Source organism: Pseudorca crassidens, chromosome 3, assembly GCF_039906515.1.
Source record: "Pseudorca crassidens isolate mPseCra1 chromosome 3, mPseCra1.hap1, whole genome shotgun sequence".
Classification (NCBI taxonomy): domain Eukaryota; kingdom Metazoa; phylum Chordata; class Mammalia; order Artiodactyla; family Delphinidae; genus Pseudorca; species Pseudorca crassidens.
In genome coordinates this window covers 171504514-171520527 of record NC_090298.1, presented here as the reverse complement: position 1 = coordinate 171520527, position 16014 = coordinate 171504514, and the positions used below count along the sequence as shown (strand labels likewise).

The window sequence follows — 16014 nt, the reverse complement described above, 5'->3', positions numbered from 1 at the left end:
AGTGTGCATGCGTTTTAAGTAGGATAAAAATGAGTTAGGAGAACGCTTCTGGCAACTTTAACGCTAATTTACTAGGGAATTTCGCGTTACCCACCCGCGGTTTTTTCTCTCTTGAGGACATCAAGTTTAGTTCTGTTAATCTTCATTTTCGCTGTTTCCTGTACTTGGAGTGCTTTCCTTCCGTACTCCAAATCCACGTGTGAAAGAGAGGCCTTCCCTAATCATCCCAGCCAACTTACCCCCGCCCATCACAATCACAGCACCCCACTTTTTCTTCATAGCGCTTGCCATTAAGTAAAATTTGTTCATTTATGTACTAGTATACTAGTTTATAGTCCGTCTACCCCAATACAAGGTAATGAGAGCAAACATTTTGTTGGCCATCAGAGTTGGTGTGCAATAAATATTTTTCGACTATTAGACATCTGCTGTAAACAAATATCTCTATCACTTTACTCTTATGGATTGAATAAATGAAAGAACGCACTTGTAGGTGGATAGGTGGGTGAATAAATGAACAAATATGTTCAAAGAACGCCTGTAATTCTCTGGTCGCCAGATACCTAAACACAACTGCACCACGTGGTCGACTCTGCACCACATGACGGCTCCGCCAACCCACAAGAGTCCGCCACTGTCCCACCATGCACCGCTCCATGCCGGTCAGTTCTGATTTCCGCCCTCCTTTCGGTCGCAGAGGTCAGTTGCCCTAACGACTAGCTTGTCCCAGCCTCTAAATTGCGTCACTTCCCCCCCACGCCCGCCTAGATAATTGGTGCGCCTGCGCAAAATGAAAGCCCGCGGGTGCTGGCTCCTTCTGCGCAGGCGTCGCAGCTGGGGGGGGGCGGGACCGGGCGGGGCCGCGGTACGCAGGCGCAGCCGTCGGTGGGTCGGGGTTCGGCTGCCTGAGAGGTGAGTGGGGGGTGCTCGGCGCTGAGCTCGGCGGGCCTGAGGTCCGCGGTTCGGGGCTCTTGGGGCTCCCAGGGCTCCGGGCCCCGTAAGAGGACGTCGGTGTGGGGCCGGGGTCGCCGCGTCCGCGGGGTACTATGAGTGGGCGGCGCGGAGGGGAAACTGAGGCGGACGGCGTCGGGCAGGCCCTCGCCGGCCCGGGTCTTCCTCCCGCAGACCCCAGGCCCGGGAAATGCGGGTTCGCAGGCCGGCGGGTGGACAGCGGGAGGCGAAGCGCTCCGCACATAGTGAGCGCTTGCTGGGTGTCCGCTGCTTTCCGGAAACACGGTCCTTTTGAATCGGGGCCCCCGTTCGTGGGGTTCAAGTCGGGGCTCCTGTCTCGGCGCCGCCACTCTCTACATGGGTGACCTTAGCCAGCCTCTTGGCTTCTCGGAGCCTCAGTTTCCCCTTCTGTAAAATGGGCGTCGTCTCCGCCACTGCCTGGGGTGGGAGGCTTCCGGGAGGATTAAAGTCGCAGGGCCCCCAGCGCGAAGTGAGAGCTCAAAGGGAGCAGCAGCGGTTAGTCTGATTTCACACGGAGGGCCTCTGCCTACTGTGCTGGAGGTGGGAGAAATCTGGGGTCGAGGACCAGCTCGTCCACCTCTCGCTGGCTGTGTAAGCTCGGGGAGATCGCTTCCACTCTCCACCAGCCCTTTTCTTCTACTAATAGGGGTTCTAGAAGTACATGCCTCTTACAGGCATTTTGAGGTTAAATACACGTGGAACGTTCTTTACTTAGTTTCCCTCTCCTTGTCAAGAGCTTTCTAGAGGACAGCTAGTTTTGTTATTAGGTGCCAGGAAATGCGTGTGCACTCTGCATCCTCGCTGAGTGATGTTCCCATTTTCCTTTGTTTCTGCCTCACTGGTTATTTTTGTCTGCTTTTCCTCTCTGTAGACCAGGGATTTTGTCCTGTCAGGGGACCCGGGGCCGTGTCTGGGGACATCTGTGGCTTTCACGACCAGGGGCACTCCTGGCACCAAGTGGGTGGGGACCAGGGTTGTTGCTCCACACCCCTCAGTGCACAGGACGGCCCCCACAAAAAATGATCTGGCCCCAAATGTCCACAGTGCCAAAGTTAAATCCTACCCTAGACTAGTGATTCTTCGCCAGTGGGCTTCAGAGGGGGCAGAGGGTGTGAACCCCCAAGAAATCACGTGCACGGTTTTGTGTGCATGCCCACTTTTGTGGGATGAGGAAAGTGTATTTTGGAGCTTAGGCTCTGGAATCAGCCCGCCCAGGTTCAAAACTGCCGATTTGCATCTTAGCTGGGTGCCCTTGGGGGGGTGCCCCCATCTCTCTAAGCCTCAGTTTTTTGTTCTGTACAATGGGAGTTAGATTAAACAAACTGTAACCAGGGGGCCAAATCCCCCTGCAGCCTGTGTTTGTGAATGAGGTTTTGTGGGATCACAGCCCACTTGATTGCATACATGTTATCCATGGCCTGGGAAGCTGAACGTCCTCATTCTGACCCTCCTTTTCAGAAAATGTTTGCTGACCCCTGAAATAGGCCATTATGTGTACTCAGCTCAGGGCCTGGAAAGTCCTGGGCACTCCAAGGATTTCATTCAGGGGTTTATAATTCAGTCTTCCTGAAAGGGTGAGTGGTTCTAAATGGGGTTAAGCTCTGCCCCGGATTGAGAGCTATAGTCTTACTTGTTCCTCCTTTTTTTGGGGGGGCAAGACCCAATGCTGGCCTTGGCGGCCCATGCACAGTGAGAGTGAAAGAGTAAAGGGGACAGTTGGTAGGTAGGCTTGTCATCCCCTCTGCTGATGAGGAAACCGAGACCCAAGAGAAACGACCTCCCAAAGGAACCTGGTCACGTGTCTCTGACCATGACAAGGATCCAAGGTTTCTCTGAGTCCATGTGGACCAAACGCCCCTGAGTGCTGGGGTCCCTGGGGGAAGGTGATCTGTCCAGTGGCTCACAGTCGGGTGCAGAGTGGGCAGGCCAGGAAAGAGTCGGAAGGCCTTGTAGGAGATGCTGGACCAGAGGCAGGACAAGTACTGGGCTTTGCTGGAAGAAGAGGGTGTCCAGCTCTGTCTGAGGAGGTGACCTTCTGGCTTGGTGTTGAAGGGGGAGTGAGTGGTTCCCAGATGGCAGGAGGGAAGGTGAGCATTGCGTTTGAGCAGAGCACAGGGGCTTTGGTGAGGGGCCACATGTGCCTGCTCAGGAGGTTTCGGGGGGCTGTGGAGGGTTTTTAGAGTGCAGGACATCCTGGCAGCCCCTCAGAGGAAAACAGGGCTGCGATGTGGGGCTCGGGCTGGAGCCTGAGTTCCAGCTCTTGGGACCGCCCTTTCCTGGGAACCCTAGGTGCCCTGGGAGGGGAGGGAGGAGCAGAGGACCAGCTTGCACACACTGGTGTTGGTGAGAAGAGCTGGATTCGGGGTGGAGGCGGGGCAGGGCACCCCCAGAAGGGGTGGGCAGTCTCAGAAAGAGGGTGCTTCTCCTTCCTGGTGTCCGGGGCTGGGTCACTCATTTTCCTGAGTGTACCCTTTTGCCTCTTCAAATGATCAGTTCTGAGCAGGGAAATAAAAGGAGTAGAGGCTGGGGTGTTTGGGCGTTTTTTGGCCAAGCTGCACAGCGTGTGAGATCTTAGTTCTCGGACCGCGGATCAAACCCATGTCCCTTGCACTGGAAGTGCGGAGTCCTAATCACTGGACCGCCAGGGAAGTCCCGAGGCTGGGGTGTTTTTAATGATAAAATGGAAAGGTGGACGGAGAGCCGGCGGGGGTTCTGAACGCACAGGGAGGAACTGGCACCGGGACCCCCGCTGCAGCCGCACCCCGGGGCCAGCGTCCGTCCCCCGGCCAGGCTCGCGCCTGAACCCCGCACCTGCAGCCAGCGCCCCGGGTGCCTTTGGAACCTCACAAAGCCCTCGCTGTTCGCAGAGAGAGCGGCCTGCCCCAAGAATTCTGTCCGGCAGCCAAAGCCCAACAAGTCGGGATTGTTCCCGAGACCCCAGTGCCCAGGGGCAGTCAAGGAAAAGAGCGTCCTGGCGTTCCTGGGCCTGCTTTGCAGGGAGCGGGAAGGCGAGCAAGGGCCGACAGCTGTTCCGCGCCCAAGAGGCAGGAGAGCGGCAGTCCTCACGGCGCGCCTGTCTCGGACATGTGCTGGGTCCCCGCTGTGGACCCACATCCGCTTTTCTGCAGTCCGGAAACCCCAAATACTCTGCAAACACAGGATTTGCTGAAAGTTTGCAGCCAAGTCGTTTGGCCAGAAACTCTGACCCGTGCTGACTTTTATTTTTCCCACTGAGTGTTTATCAGTGATTTTCAGCTGGTGGTGGTTTGGTGACGTCTGGAGACTTTTGTGATTGTTACCCCTGTGGGGGAGGGGGGCTGCTCCACACCCCATGGTGCCCAGGACAGCCCCCACAGAGAGTGACCCAGCTCCCATGTCAGCTGTGCTAAGGGGGAGGGGCCCTGCATTCATTATTTGGGAAAAAATCGAGTTTGATCCCTGTTCACACTGGACACCAGAATAAACCCCTGATGATCAGACAGTGTAAACCAGGGTGACCCCCAGCGTGTGTGGGTCACCTCCCCTCCCTCCCACTCAGGTGTGGATTTAAATGTGTGTAGCATCCCGGGACCTCAAAGGTCAGACAGTCAGGGAACGTAACCTCCGGGGGTCTCGCCCCGAGTGATTCTGCCCCCGGGGGACACTGTTGGACGGATGCCGGGATGCTGTTAAGTACCCTACAGTGCACACGCCCCACAAAAGGAGTGACCTCCCCCCGCGCCATGCGGATAGAGCCCGGGGGAGAAGCTCCGCGTGGGGCGCTGGAGTCTCACCACAGCCTCTGTCTCCCTGTTTTATAGAAGAGGAAAGAGAGGGCATCGCGGGGGCTCCTTCAGCCGTGACACGAGCATCCCGGCTCAGGGGTGGGGAGGCGACGTGGAGCTGGCCTCGGGTGGAGACGGCTGGACCTCAGGTGCTAAGACTGCAGAGCCCGCTGTTACCCCCAGGGCGCCTCCGGGAGCCCTGGTCTCGGTGCTCACTGTGTCAACTTGGGGGGCCGGCCCTCGGGAGGAGGTCATGTCAGTAGACCAGGAGAAGCCGGGAACCAGGAAACCGGGTAGCGGTTGCCTCAAAGGAGCCGTTTAGTCGGGGTGGGAGGACTGGTAGCAGCATGTACAAAGGCCCTGAGGTACAAAGGGCCGGGGCCCTTGGAAGAACTGAAGCTGTGCCAGGAACGGGTGTGACTTCATGTCTCAGTTCTCTGCACCCTGACGGTCCCCTCAGAGTCACCCTCTCCGTCCTCACAGCTCAGTCACGTAAAGATCAGATTGCCTCTTTATCCTACTCTTAAGCAAACGCTTGTCACCACAGGGCCTCCATTAGTTCCCTGTGAGGAAAACAGATCCCCCCACGCACAGACCCTCGAGCCCAGTGTGACGCTCAGTCACCCAGTACCAGCTCCCATGGGTCTGGCAGGGGGGCCGTGCCCCTAAGTGCTGCCTGGAACACATCGGGGGAGCCCCAGCTGCCCAGCCTGTGACCTTCCCATGTGACCTGTCAACCTGTGACCCCCTCTGGGAGACCCTGGCACCCCTCCACCCTGTTCGGTGATCGAGAAGTCGGCTGGGAGGGGTTGGCAAACATGAAGGTGGTAAATTCTGTGGGCTTTGGGGCCCTTGAGGAAAACCAAGCATGCTCTGCAGACACTTCTATAACGTAGGGATGAAAAGACATCCTCAGCCAAACAGGCGGCTGCCAGGTGTGGCCCTTGACCCCTGATTAGAACAGAACGTACAGAAGGATCAGGGTCCTGGGGTCTCGGAGGGTCACATCCTAAGAGGGCCACTCTGGGCTTTGAAAACAGATTTTCTCCTAGTTACAGTAAAATAGATATACCGCGAAGTTTACCATCTTAACCATTTTTAAGCGCACGGCTCAGTGACATTAGGCACGTTCACATTGTCGTACAGCCATCCCCACCATCCATCTCCAGAACTTTCTCATCTTCCCAAACTGAAACTCTGTCCCCGTGAAACAGAGTCCCCCAGCCCCTGGCCGCCACCGTCTAGTTCCTGTCTCTATGGATTTGAGCCCTCTAGGGACCTCATGTGAATTGAATCAGACAGCGTTTGTCCTGTGTCTAGTTTATCTCACTGAGCAATCACGTCCTTAAGGTTCATCCAGGTTGTAGCAGGTGTCAGAACTTCCTTCCTTTTTAAGGCTGAATCATATTCCGCTGTGTGGATGGATCACATCTGTTGATCCATCCATGCATGGACATTGGGTTCTGTCTGCCTTTCGGCTGTGGTGAATGATGCCTCTGTTTGTCAAATGTCTGTAAAACCAGAACCTTGTTGATGTTTTGGGCAGCAGCTCGCTGGTTCGGCTGGGGAAGATGACTCACCTTTGGGGGTTTCACTGTCTTCAGAACGAGCGGGTTGTGCTGGCTGGTCTCCCTGGGCCCCTCTGTGTTGCCCCTGAGAGCCTGTGCATCTGGGGCTGGCCGTCTGTCCTCTGGGCTCTGGCGTCCTGATTCCAGACCTCCCAGTTCCTGGGACGCTCTTGGGCCAAAGGCGCTTGCTTGGTAAAGGCTCATTGTATCCAGAAATGGGGGAGGAGAAAGCTCATTACCATCCCCATAATGGGGGTGGCCAGAGTGCCCTGTCCAGCTGTACGATATAGCTGCTTTAAGTCCTTCCCTTTTTAAAATTTGAGATATAATTCACATACCGTAAAACTTAGTAGATTTTAGTATATTCACGGTGCTGTGCAACCATCACCACTAATTTCAGAACATTCCGTGACCCCCAAAGAAGCCCCACCCCCTCCCAGCCCCTGGCAACCACGAACCTGCTCTCTGTGTCTGTGGATTGGCCTCTCCTGGACGTTTCCCATCAGTGGGATCACACACTGTGTGGCCTTCTGTGTCTGGCTTCTCTCCCTTTTTTTAAGTTGCCAATGGATGTAGTTTTCTGTGAACCGGAAACGGCTCTGAGCGCGGCCAGCATCGCGTGTCTTGACTGCACTCACCCGGCGGCTCTGGGCCGGCAGCGCCCGGCCTGCTGTCGGCCAGTGTGCGAAGCCTGGGGGTTATAACTTGCTCTGTCCGGTTTGATTTAGCCGCCGCTGGCCAGTGGTGGGTTAATGATAACTCAGCCAGGAGGCCGCCTCTCGATTTCCAAGCCACACAGGCTGTTCACCCTGCGGGGGCGTGTTTGGGGGGCCAAGATGCTTCACACCATGGATCCCACCCTCCCGGGCGAGCCCTGCATGGCCTCGGGCAAGCGTGGGAGATGGGCCTGTGCAGGGGGCGAGGCTGTGTGTGAAGTGCCTGGCGCGCCACGGCCCACGGGGAACAGGCCCTTCCCACGCCCGTTCTCCAGGCTTCTCGCCTCAGCACTGTAGGGGGCCATCCGCCAAGTTGTGACGACCACAGCTGTCACCAGTGTCCCCTTGGGAGAGTCACACCTGGCCTAGGAATACAGCAGGTTGTAGAGGAACCCAGAGGAGGCCCTGAGGCGGCCTGGGAGGGGGTGTCAGTGCCCTCTGGGCCTTTGGTCCGCTCAGGCCCACCCAGGGGTCCTGTCTGACCCTTGTGGGCGGTGCGTGTCCCCCGGGTGTTCGGGGCCCGGAAACTGTTGGACCGTTTCCTTGTCCAGAGCGTGGAGTAGCAGCAGGTGGGACTGCAGCCTGCCCTCTGTGTCCCTGGGGAGCCCCACGCCCCCCGTCCAGCTGGTGAGGAGGGATGACCACCGTGCCCAGGGCCACATCACCCTGGGGTTAGAGTCAGGCAGGACGGCAAGGGGCTCTGGACCTACAGCCTCAGCGTCTCCTCTGTGAAATGTGGAGAATTCACATGTCTGCCTCACCGTTGTCAGGCAGACACAATTAGCCAGTGAGTTAAAGTGGCTCCTGCCGGGCAGGGCGGGTGCGTGAGGGCAGAGGGGCAAAGGCTCGGCTGTGCCCGCCGCCCATCCTGTCCTCACACTGTGGACCGCTGTCCGCAGATCCTGAAACCCCCAGACCTTGTCTGCTCCCATCTCAAGATGGATAACAAGAAGCGTCTGGCCTACGCCATCATCCGGTTCCTGCATGACCAGCTCCGGCACGGGGAGCTCTCCTCTGACGCCCAGGAGAGCTTGGAAGGTACGTGCTGTGGGCCACGCGCGCCTCCCAGGGCCTCGAGTCCCCTGCCCGACCCCCCACTTGCATCAGCGCCTAGAAGCTCCGCGGGGTGGGAGCAATAGGCTGGTCCCTGTCCTCGTTTCACAGGTAGGGACGCTGAGCCCCAGGCGGGTGCAGGGCTGCCCCCCGCCTCCCTCACTTTAGGCTGGGCCTCCCGCAGCTGTTCTCTTCTGGAGGGATGCAGTTCCCGAAGGTTTTCCATGTCCCCCGTTGCGCGTGTGTCCCTACCGGTCAAAGGAGTGAGAGAGGCCAGGGGTGGGGAGCCCAGCCCAGACCCGGCCGCTAGCCTACCTGGCAGGAGGTAGCTGTTCCATGCCCACCGGGCCGCACCGAACCCCCGAGGCCTCCCACCCGGGCAGCCCCCGCATTGTGACCCCACAGAGAGGCCTGGCGTCACCACCTGAGCCCTGTGGGGCAGGGACGGCGGCTCCCCCACTCCTCCCGGCCTCAGGGCTCGAGGGGCAGGTCCATCCTGCGCTGCCCGAGGAATCACAGCTGGCACCCATAGGGCCCCGCAGGGCACACGCAGCGCCTGGTGCATCCAAGGCCTTAGCGAGCACGTCCGAGAAAGGAAGCGTGAGCGCTGCCCCCCAGAATCGTCAGCTTGGGGTTGGGTTCAGTAGAGCACACCTTTGTCCCCCTGACAGTTGCCATCCAATGCCTGGAGACCGCTTTCGGGGTGACGGTGGAGGATAGCGACCTCGCGCTCCCCCAGACTCTTCCCGAAATATTTGAAGCAGCTGCGGCGGGCAGGGTGAGCCTCGGGCACTGCGGGGCTGTGGTTCTGTCTCAGTTCGAGGGCCTGAGTTACCCCCCAGAGCTCAGCTGTCCTCGGGCGTCCCCTGGCTGGTTGGGGGAGGGGAGAGGGTGCTGGGCTTGGGGGAGGAGGTCAGCGGTTTCCTGCTGCCCCTCAAAGAGCTCATTGTGGCTTTGGGGCCAGGAGATACCACCTGATCTGAGGAGCCCCCAGCGAACCCCACCTTCGGAGGAGGACTCGGCCGAGGCAGAACGCCTCAAAACCGAAGGTAAGGAACGCCCCGCACAGCTGGCCTCCGGGTGCTATGGGCAGAGGCCGGCTGGTCCTGGGCTGTGGAGCGGATGGCAAACCAGCCTTTGGAGATGGGGCCGGAGGGCTTTTACACTGATGCAGAGATGCAGAGAAATCAGACCCTTGACCAGGAGGAATTAAAGGGTAAGGCCGCTGCGGAGGGCGGTCCGACAGCTTCCCAAATGGTTAGATAGAGTGACCATGTGACCCAGCAGTTCCACCCTAGGGTGTGCCCAGGAGGGGTGCAAACGCACATCCACAAAGACGCTTGTGCACGCGTGTTCATAGCGGCATAGGAGTGGAAGCCGCCCAGGTGCCCATCGGCTGACGAGCGGACACACACACGTGTCCCTCCACACACGGGGACGTCACCCAGCCACGCAGAGGAGAGAAGCCCCGACACTCGCTCCAGCGTAGATGGACCTTGAGAACAGGATTCTCAAGGAGAGAAGCCAGACACAGAAGGACACACAGTGTCTGATTCCGTTGGTGGGACACATCCAGAACAGGCAGAGCCAGACAGAGAGTGAATGTGTAGTTGTCAGGGGCTGGGGGGGGCGGTGACAGCTAATGGGGACGGGGCTTATTTTGGCTAATGGAATGTTCTGGAATTAGTGCTAACGGTTGGACCAGTTTGAATATACTAAAAGCCGCTGAGTTATATACACTTTTAAAGGGTGAGTCTCACGGTATGTGAATTCTATCTCATTAAAACTGCGCTGTTTCTGAAGGAACGAGCAAAAGTGATGGTATCTGAGGCTTAGGTTCCCAAATACCACAACCATGACAGTGACAGCTGCTGCACCAAGGGCTGGCTCTGGCCAGGCCCTGCGCTGGACGCAGACCCGCCCTCTGCCTCGTGCCACCACCCTAGCCTGTGTCTAAGCGTTGCATCCTGGGCCCCCAAAGTCTCGAACTGCCACATGGAAGCCAGGCGAGCCGAGAACGCCATCTCAGAACTTCGGGGTCCGAGGGGAACAGCCGAGGGTACGTTTCCTTCCCTTTCTCTTCAGGGAACGAACAGATGAAAGTAGAAAACTTTGAGGCTGCCGTGCACTTCTATGGGAAAGCCATCGAGCTGAACCCCGCCAACGCCGTCTACTTCTGTAACAGGTACGGCAGGGACCGGTGGGGTCCTGGGCAGGCTGAGCGGAGTCCCCAGGGGAATGGGAGGGGCGGTCGATCTGTGGGTTAGTGATGGCTCAGCCGCTGTCCCAAATAACAAGCCCATGCCTGGTGGCCGGCCAGGTGCGGCCCAGTGTCAGTGGTGCTAGCGGCCGCACTCGTCTGCCCCCACAGCCTCGGTTTCCCTGGTGAACGGGGCGGCACCCAGATTGCTGTATCCTCCGGCGCCAGCCCCGGCGTCCAGCCCCACCGGCCCTCCCATCCTTGGCAACCCTGCCTCTGCCCCACCTGACAGACGGGGAAGCTGCAATCAGCTCCCCGACTGCCCTGGTTTGCCTTCTCCCAGAGCTGCGGCCCACAGCAAACTGGGGAACTACGCGGGGGCGGTTCAGGACTGCGAGCGGGCCATCTGCATAGACCCGTCCTACAGCAAGGCCTACGGCAGGATGGGGTGAGTGCCGCCCGCCCCATACATGCTGTCTGCCTGGGGTCAGCGCGGCCCCGCACGTTAAGGCCCCGGCCCACTGGGCTGCCCCACCTCACACACCAATCCCAAGTCCAGGCCGTCAGCTGAGCTTCTGACCGACCAGCTGTAAGTCCGGGTTCCCACGACCCTCTCCTTGGGTTCAGCGATTCCCTCGAAGGCTCACAGGACTCAGGAAAACGTTTCACTTAACCTTCTCTGGCTTATCGTAAGGGATGCAGAGGAGCAGCAGGCGGAGGACCGCCAAGGGCGAGGTCGGGGAGGGTCCCGAGGCAGAGCTTCTGTCCTGCGCGGTTCGGGGCGCGCCTCCCACCCAGCACGCGGGGCGGTCACCAGTGGGGGTGGGTTTTATAGCCCGTCTCTAACGCCTCCCTCCCCGGGAGTTGGGGGTGAGTTTGGTCTTTGTGGCCAGCAGCACATCCGGAGGCTTCCTGGAAGCCCACCTCATTAGCATAAACAGGCCTCCTCGTTAGAATAAACTCCAGTGCAGTCCAAGGACACACCTGTGATTCAGCTCGCTGGAGGAGGGAGGAGCTCTGACCACGCCTGCCCCGCCTCCTCCCAGCCCTGGCGACCCCAGCAGTTGGGGCTGCTGGGCCTGGGCGGGCAGGCGGATGGCCTCCCAGGCCCTCCACGCGCACTGTCCCTCCTGCAGCCTGGCTCTGTCCAGCCTGAACAAGCACACGGAGGCCGTGGCCTACTACAGGAAGGCCTTGGAGCTGGACCCCGACAACGAGACCTACAAGTCCAACCTCAAGGTGGCGGAGCTGAGGCTGAGAGAGGCACCCAGTCCCGTGAGTCCTCTGGGGACTGGCCGCGGGGGCAGGGCGGCTCGGGGTCGAGGGCTGGGCCTGACCCGTGTGGGAGGAACGTCTCTGGTGCCGGGGGTCCGGCATCTGTTTAACGGGGTCCTGTCGTGAGGGAAGAGGCTTATCCTCGCAGAGTCCCCGGAAATGGGAGGGCGTGGGTCACATGGGGAAGCCCCAGCTCGTCAGGAGGCAGAGGGCTGGGGGCCGTGTGGGCCTTGGGAAGGAGCTGGCAGGCTGGGTGAGCAGGCGCGGGATCGGGTAGTTTGAATGGCACCAGGGCAGGGGGGCTGCCCGGGGTGACCAAGGCAGGGGGACAGTGGCCCCAAGCCCCGAAGAGGCTGGTTTGCGCGTGCAAGGTGCACTCGCGGGCCATTTGTTTACCGGTTTCTAGGGATTGGCCACCCCGGGAGGGGCCGTCCTGCCACATTCAGCATCACAAAGTGAAAGACACGGTTAATATACCGTGCTCTTCCGGGGGACCCACACCGTGGTGCGCGTCTTTCACGAAGCACCCCCGGCCGCAGGGCCTGGCCTCCCGGGTTGCTGGGACGCCCAGGATTCCAACAGGCCCCAGGTGGGACCTTACCCCTCAGTTCCCGGGGGGCCGGCTGTCGAGGTTCTGTGTCGAGGCCCCACTAACCAGGGCTTTTCTCACCCCACAGACGGGAGGTGTTGGCAGTTTTGACATCGCGGGCCTGCTGAACAACCCAAGCTTCATGAGCATGGTAACGGCCCCTGCCTGCCATGTCACCATGGGCCCCGGGCCAGGGCCGCCCCACTGCAGACACCATGGACACTGGGCGCCGTGGGGTGTGGAGCCGGACAAGCTGAACCCGCCTCTCCCAGCTGAATAACCTGGGGAATCTCCACGCCCCTTCTCCCCCAGTCCGGGCCCCCTTGCGGTGTGGCCACGGTGACAGCAGCATCGCTGCACCTGCTCCCTGAGGTGCAGACGAGACACCGCAGGGCGCGGGGGCCCCGCGGAGGAAGGGCCGACCACCTTCTGGTCCAGATGCGCGTGTTCTGCGCAGGGCCGTCCCCTGGAACAGGCACCCAGCGTATCCGGCACATGCCTGTCAGCCCCCGGGTGGTCTCACCGGTCCTCAGGCCACACCGCTGGCTCAAGGGGCCTCAGGGTGGGGGTCTCAGGTCGCCAGGGAGAGAGGAGCCTGGAGCCCCCCCATCAGAGAAACGTCTGCACCTGAGCGGGAAGCGTCTGGCCTCCCATGTCTCAGAGCCTGGGCTGCCGCTCTCGTCCAGGGTGGGACGGGCACGAGGCTGCCAGAGGACTCCTGGCGGCGGGGAGCGGCCTGACAGAGGCCGCTCCTTTGGCCTTGTCCGTCGGGGTCGGCGGTCTCGGTCCCCCTTACCTTCGTGCTGTGCTGTTGGCACCCATCCATGCCCGACACTTGCATGACCGTGGCCTGGACACCCAGCCATGCAGGGCAGTGGACTGGCCAAGGCTGGCTGGTAGCGCTCTCCAGCCCTTTTCGGAAAGAGCCACAGCCTGGAAGGTGCTTCCCTGGCTTCTGCTCATGTGCACGTCTTAAAATCGGCCCTGAGGAGCTAATCCCGACGTGGCTGGGGGTGTCAGTGTAGGAGAGATGCCAGGATGATGTTCATCCACATAGCAGAGCTGGAACTGACTCCCAGGTGTCCCTGGTCGGGGAAGGATGACGAGGTTCCTGGAATCTTAAGATGAGAGTCCAGATGGGATCGAAGTGGGGAAAGGGCAGGGTCACAGTGTGTGGGGATGGGGTGGGGCCCGGGGAAGAGGCGGGCCTGGCGCTCTGGGTTCTGGGCTGGAGGCCCACGGTGCGTACGGGGAAACCTCGTCAATGATGAAATGCGTTTGGGAGCTTGCTTTTTCTGAGAAGTCTGTTTTTTTCTTCAGGCATCCAACCTCATGAACAATCCCCAAGTTCAACAGCTGTAAGTGACCACCGTTCTCCTTTGGGTCTTGTGGTTAAAATTACTGTGGTGCAAGGTACACAAAATGTACCATTTTAACCATTTTAAGGTTTGTGATTCCGTGGCATTAAGTATATTTACAACGTCCTGTAGCTGTGGCCACCATCTAGTTCCAGACATTCATCACCTGAAAAAGAAACCCTGTCCCATTAGCACCATCCCCAGCCCCTGACCACCAGGAACCCACTCTCTGTCTCTGGATTTGCCTGTTCTGGACGTTTCCCATCAATGGACTCAGACTCTGTGTGGCCTTCTGTGTCACTGGCATCACCCGGTGTCCCTGAGGGACAGCATTGCCCCGTTAAGAGTCACTGTCTTTAAGCCAAAAAAGGGTGTTGCTGGGAAAGCTGATGGAATTGACAGGCTGCAGTCAGAGAGAAGCGTGGGCTGAGGGCAGGTTCGGGCCCCAGGAGATGTCCATTGCCAGCAGAGGGGAAGGGCCAAGTGGGGATCAGAGGAGGAGGGCTGAACCGTCTGCGAGTCAAGGGCTCTCTTTGCAGCATGTCCGGCATGATTTCGGGCGGCCACAACCCCTTGGGGACTCCCGGCACCAACCCCTCGCAGAACGACCTGGCCAGCCTCATCCAGGCGTGAGTGGACCTGCCAGGCGGGGCTCCTGGGCAGGCAGGGCGTGTCTCCACTCCCCCAGGAAGAGAGACCTGCTCTGTAGGGCCTGCATCCTCCAGGGAGCGGTCCCCCTGCCCTCGAGGGGCACGTGGGGTGGGCACCCTGGGCCAGGCTGAGCCCGGGCGCACCTCCCCTCCCCGCAGGGGCCAGCAGTTCGCTCAGCAGATGCAGCAGCAGAACCCAGAGTTGATAGAACAGCTGCGCAGTCAGATCCGGAGTCGGACCCCCAGTGCCAGCAGCGACGACCCGCGGGAATGACTGCCCGGTGAGTCTGGGGCCGGGCCTGCGTCGCCGAGGCCACGCAGGGGCGTCTCTGGTCATCAGGCCCCTTGCCGGGGGTTCCCACCCGGATCCCCCACCCCTCTCAGTCCCACTCAGTTGGGCTGTTTCTCTCTCCAGCCCCCCAGCGCCATCAGGTCCTTCCTGGCTGACCAGAAGCCTTCTCTCACTTTTCCGTCTCTCTTCCCATTGGACCGCCCATGAGAGGAAAAGGAATTGGACCTGCATGTTAAGACGGATTTTTATTATTTTTATTTTTTTGCCTCAGCCCTTCCCTCCCTTTTTGTACTCTCTCACGGCCCCCAGACCCTTCTCGAAACAGAGCCAGCAAGCTGTGAGCACAGACCAGCACCAGTCTCACTCCCAGCCCCCCCCAAAACCCAGTCTCTAAAGTATTTTCTAGAATAATTTGGGGGGGGTCCTTTCGCCGCTCTCAAGAAGCGCCCACGGGGAAGCCATGGCACGAAGCCCCTTCCGCAGCCCCGCCCCCTCGGCCTGTCTTCAGGGGCCTCGCAGCCCACGAGAAGCTGCTCTCTGCGTCGACCTTGGCCACCCGAGCCACCCCTGCTCGGACGGGCTCCCTGCCAGCCAGCCCGGCCCTCGGACCCGGGTTCTCGCATGAGCAACTCCCGCTGCAGGTTCCCAGGAGCCGGTTCTGTTGCCCTGGGCCTGGGGGCGGTCCGGAGCGGACGTCCTGGGTGTGCAGGACCCATTTCTGGGACTTTTCTTCCAGTCGAGCATCTGGATGGACGTGGGTCTGATCCCAGTGCTCTCTTCCCAGTACTCAAGACCGACAGACCGTGAGGGGCCCTCTCACCACCTTCAGCCTGGCCCCCGAGCCCATCCCGGCCTGGCCATGTGTCCCAGCCACTGCCCTTCTGCCCACAGGTGGTCCCGCTGGCTCGGCGCCTCCTCCCGTTGGGAGGGGGGGCTGCAGGGGGTCCTGGTGCCACCCGCCTTGGCCTGAGATTGCCAGGCAGCCACCGTGGATGCCCGGCGGCCCCAGGCGAGGCGGGACGGCGTGGGGAGGAGGGGTCGGCTGGCACCACCGCTCCGGCAGCAGTGTTGGCAGCTGGATCGTCGGAGGCTCCCTGGTGTTGTCGGGCCACGTGCGAGGTGACCCAGCACCGTGTGTGTAGGTAACTAGTAGGGAGACGGCCGCCAGCCACCCGCCGTCTGGCACACGTCCGTCGAGATGTGTCCTAACTCTTGCGTGCTAGCCATGGTGACAAGCATAACGTAACGTGTGGGGAATAAATAGACATCATGACCTCTGCCTGTCTCTGTGTTGACCTCTCAGCGCCGCCTCCCCTCCCTGCCCCTAGCTTCCAGGAACCCCCAGCCTGGACCCTGTGTGGGTCGCCTTGGAACCACTGAACCGGGTTGTGTGTGCATCTCCTGTCACCGCTGAGACAGTCCCACAGATTCAGTGGCTTTTAACCACACAGAGCATCTCAGTCCTGGAGGTCAGAAGTTGGACATGGCCCCTGCCCCCAGAGGCTAAATCCAGGTGTGGGCGGGTCTGCCTCCCTGCCAGGGCTCAAGGGGAGAAGTACCTCCTGCCTTTCCCAGCG

The 16014-nt window shown here is 60.0% G+C and overlaps 1 protein-coding gene across 1 annotated transcript; it reads left to right on the top strand.

The window, feature by feature from the left end:
• Positions 1-790: 790 nt before the first annotated feature.
• On the top strand, positions 791-15714 carry SGTA (small glutamine rich tetratricopeptide repeat co-chaperone alpha). The gene is made up of 12 exons (XM_067734456.1): positions 791-912; positions 7920-8058; positions 8745-8851; positions 9038-9122; positions 10159-10258; positions 10617-10721; positions 11410-11548; positions 12226-12288; positions 13458-13495; positions 14035-14124; positions 14305-14426; positions 14561-15714. Exons 2-11 carry the CDS (start codon positions 7959-7961, stop codon positions 14417-14419), a joined length of 942 nt encoding a protein of 313 aa, XP_067590557.1. The 5' UTR covers positions 791-912; positions 7920-7958; the 3' UTR covers positions 14420-14426; positions 14561-15714.
• Positions 15715-16014: the final 300 nt, after the last annotated feature.

Bases quoted from the DNA above. Each gene is read 5' to 3' on its own strand.
- SGTA (XM_067734456.1), top strand. From the start codon at position 7,959: ATGGATAACAAGAAGCGTCTGGCCTACGCCATCATCCGGTTCCTGCAT. The intron at 8,059-8,744 runs GTACGTGCTGTG...TCCCCCTGACAG, and splicing joins CGCCCAGGAGAGCTTGGAAG to TTGCCATCCAATGCCTGGAG. The intron at 13,496-14,034 runs GTAAGTGACCAC...CTCTCTTTGCAG, and splicing joins AATCCCCAAGTTCAACAGCT to CATGTCCGGCATGATTTCGG.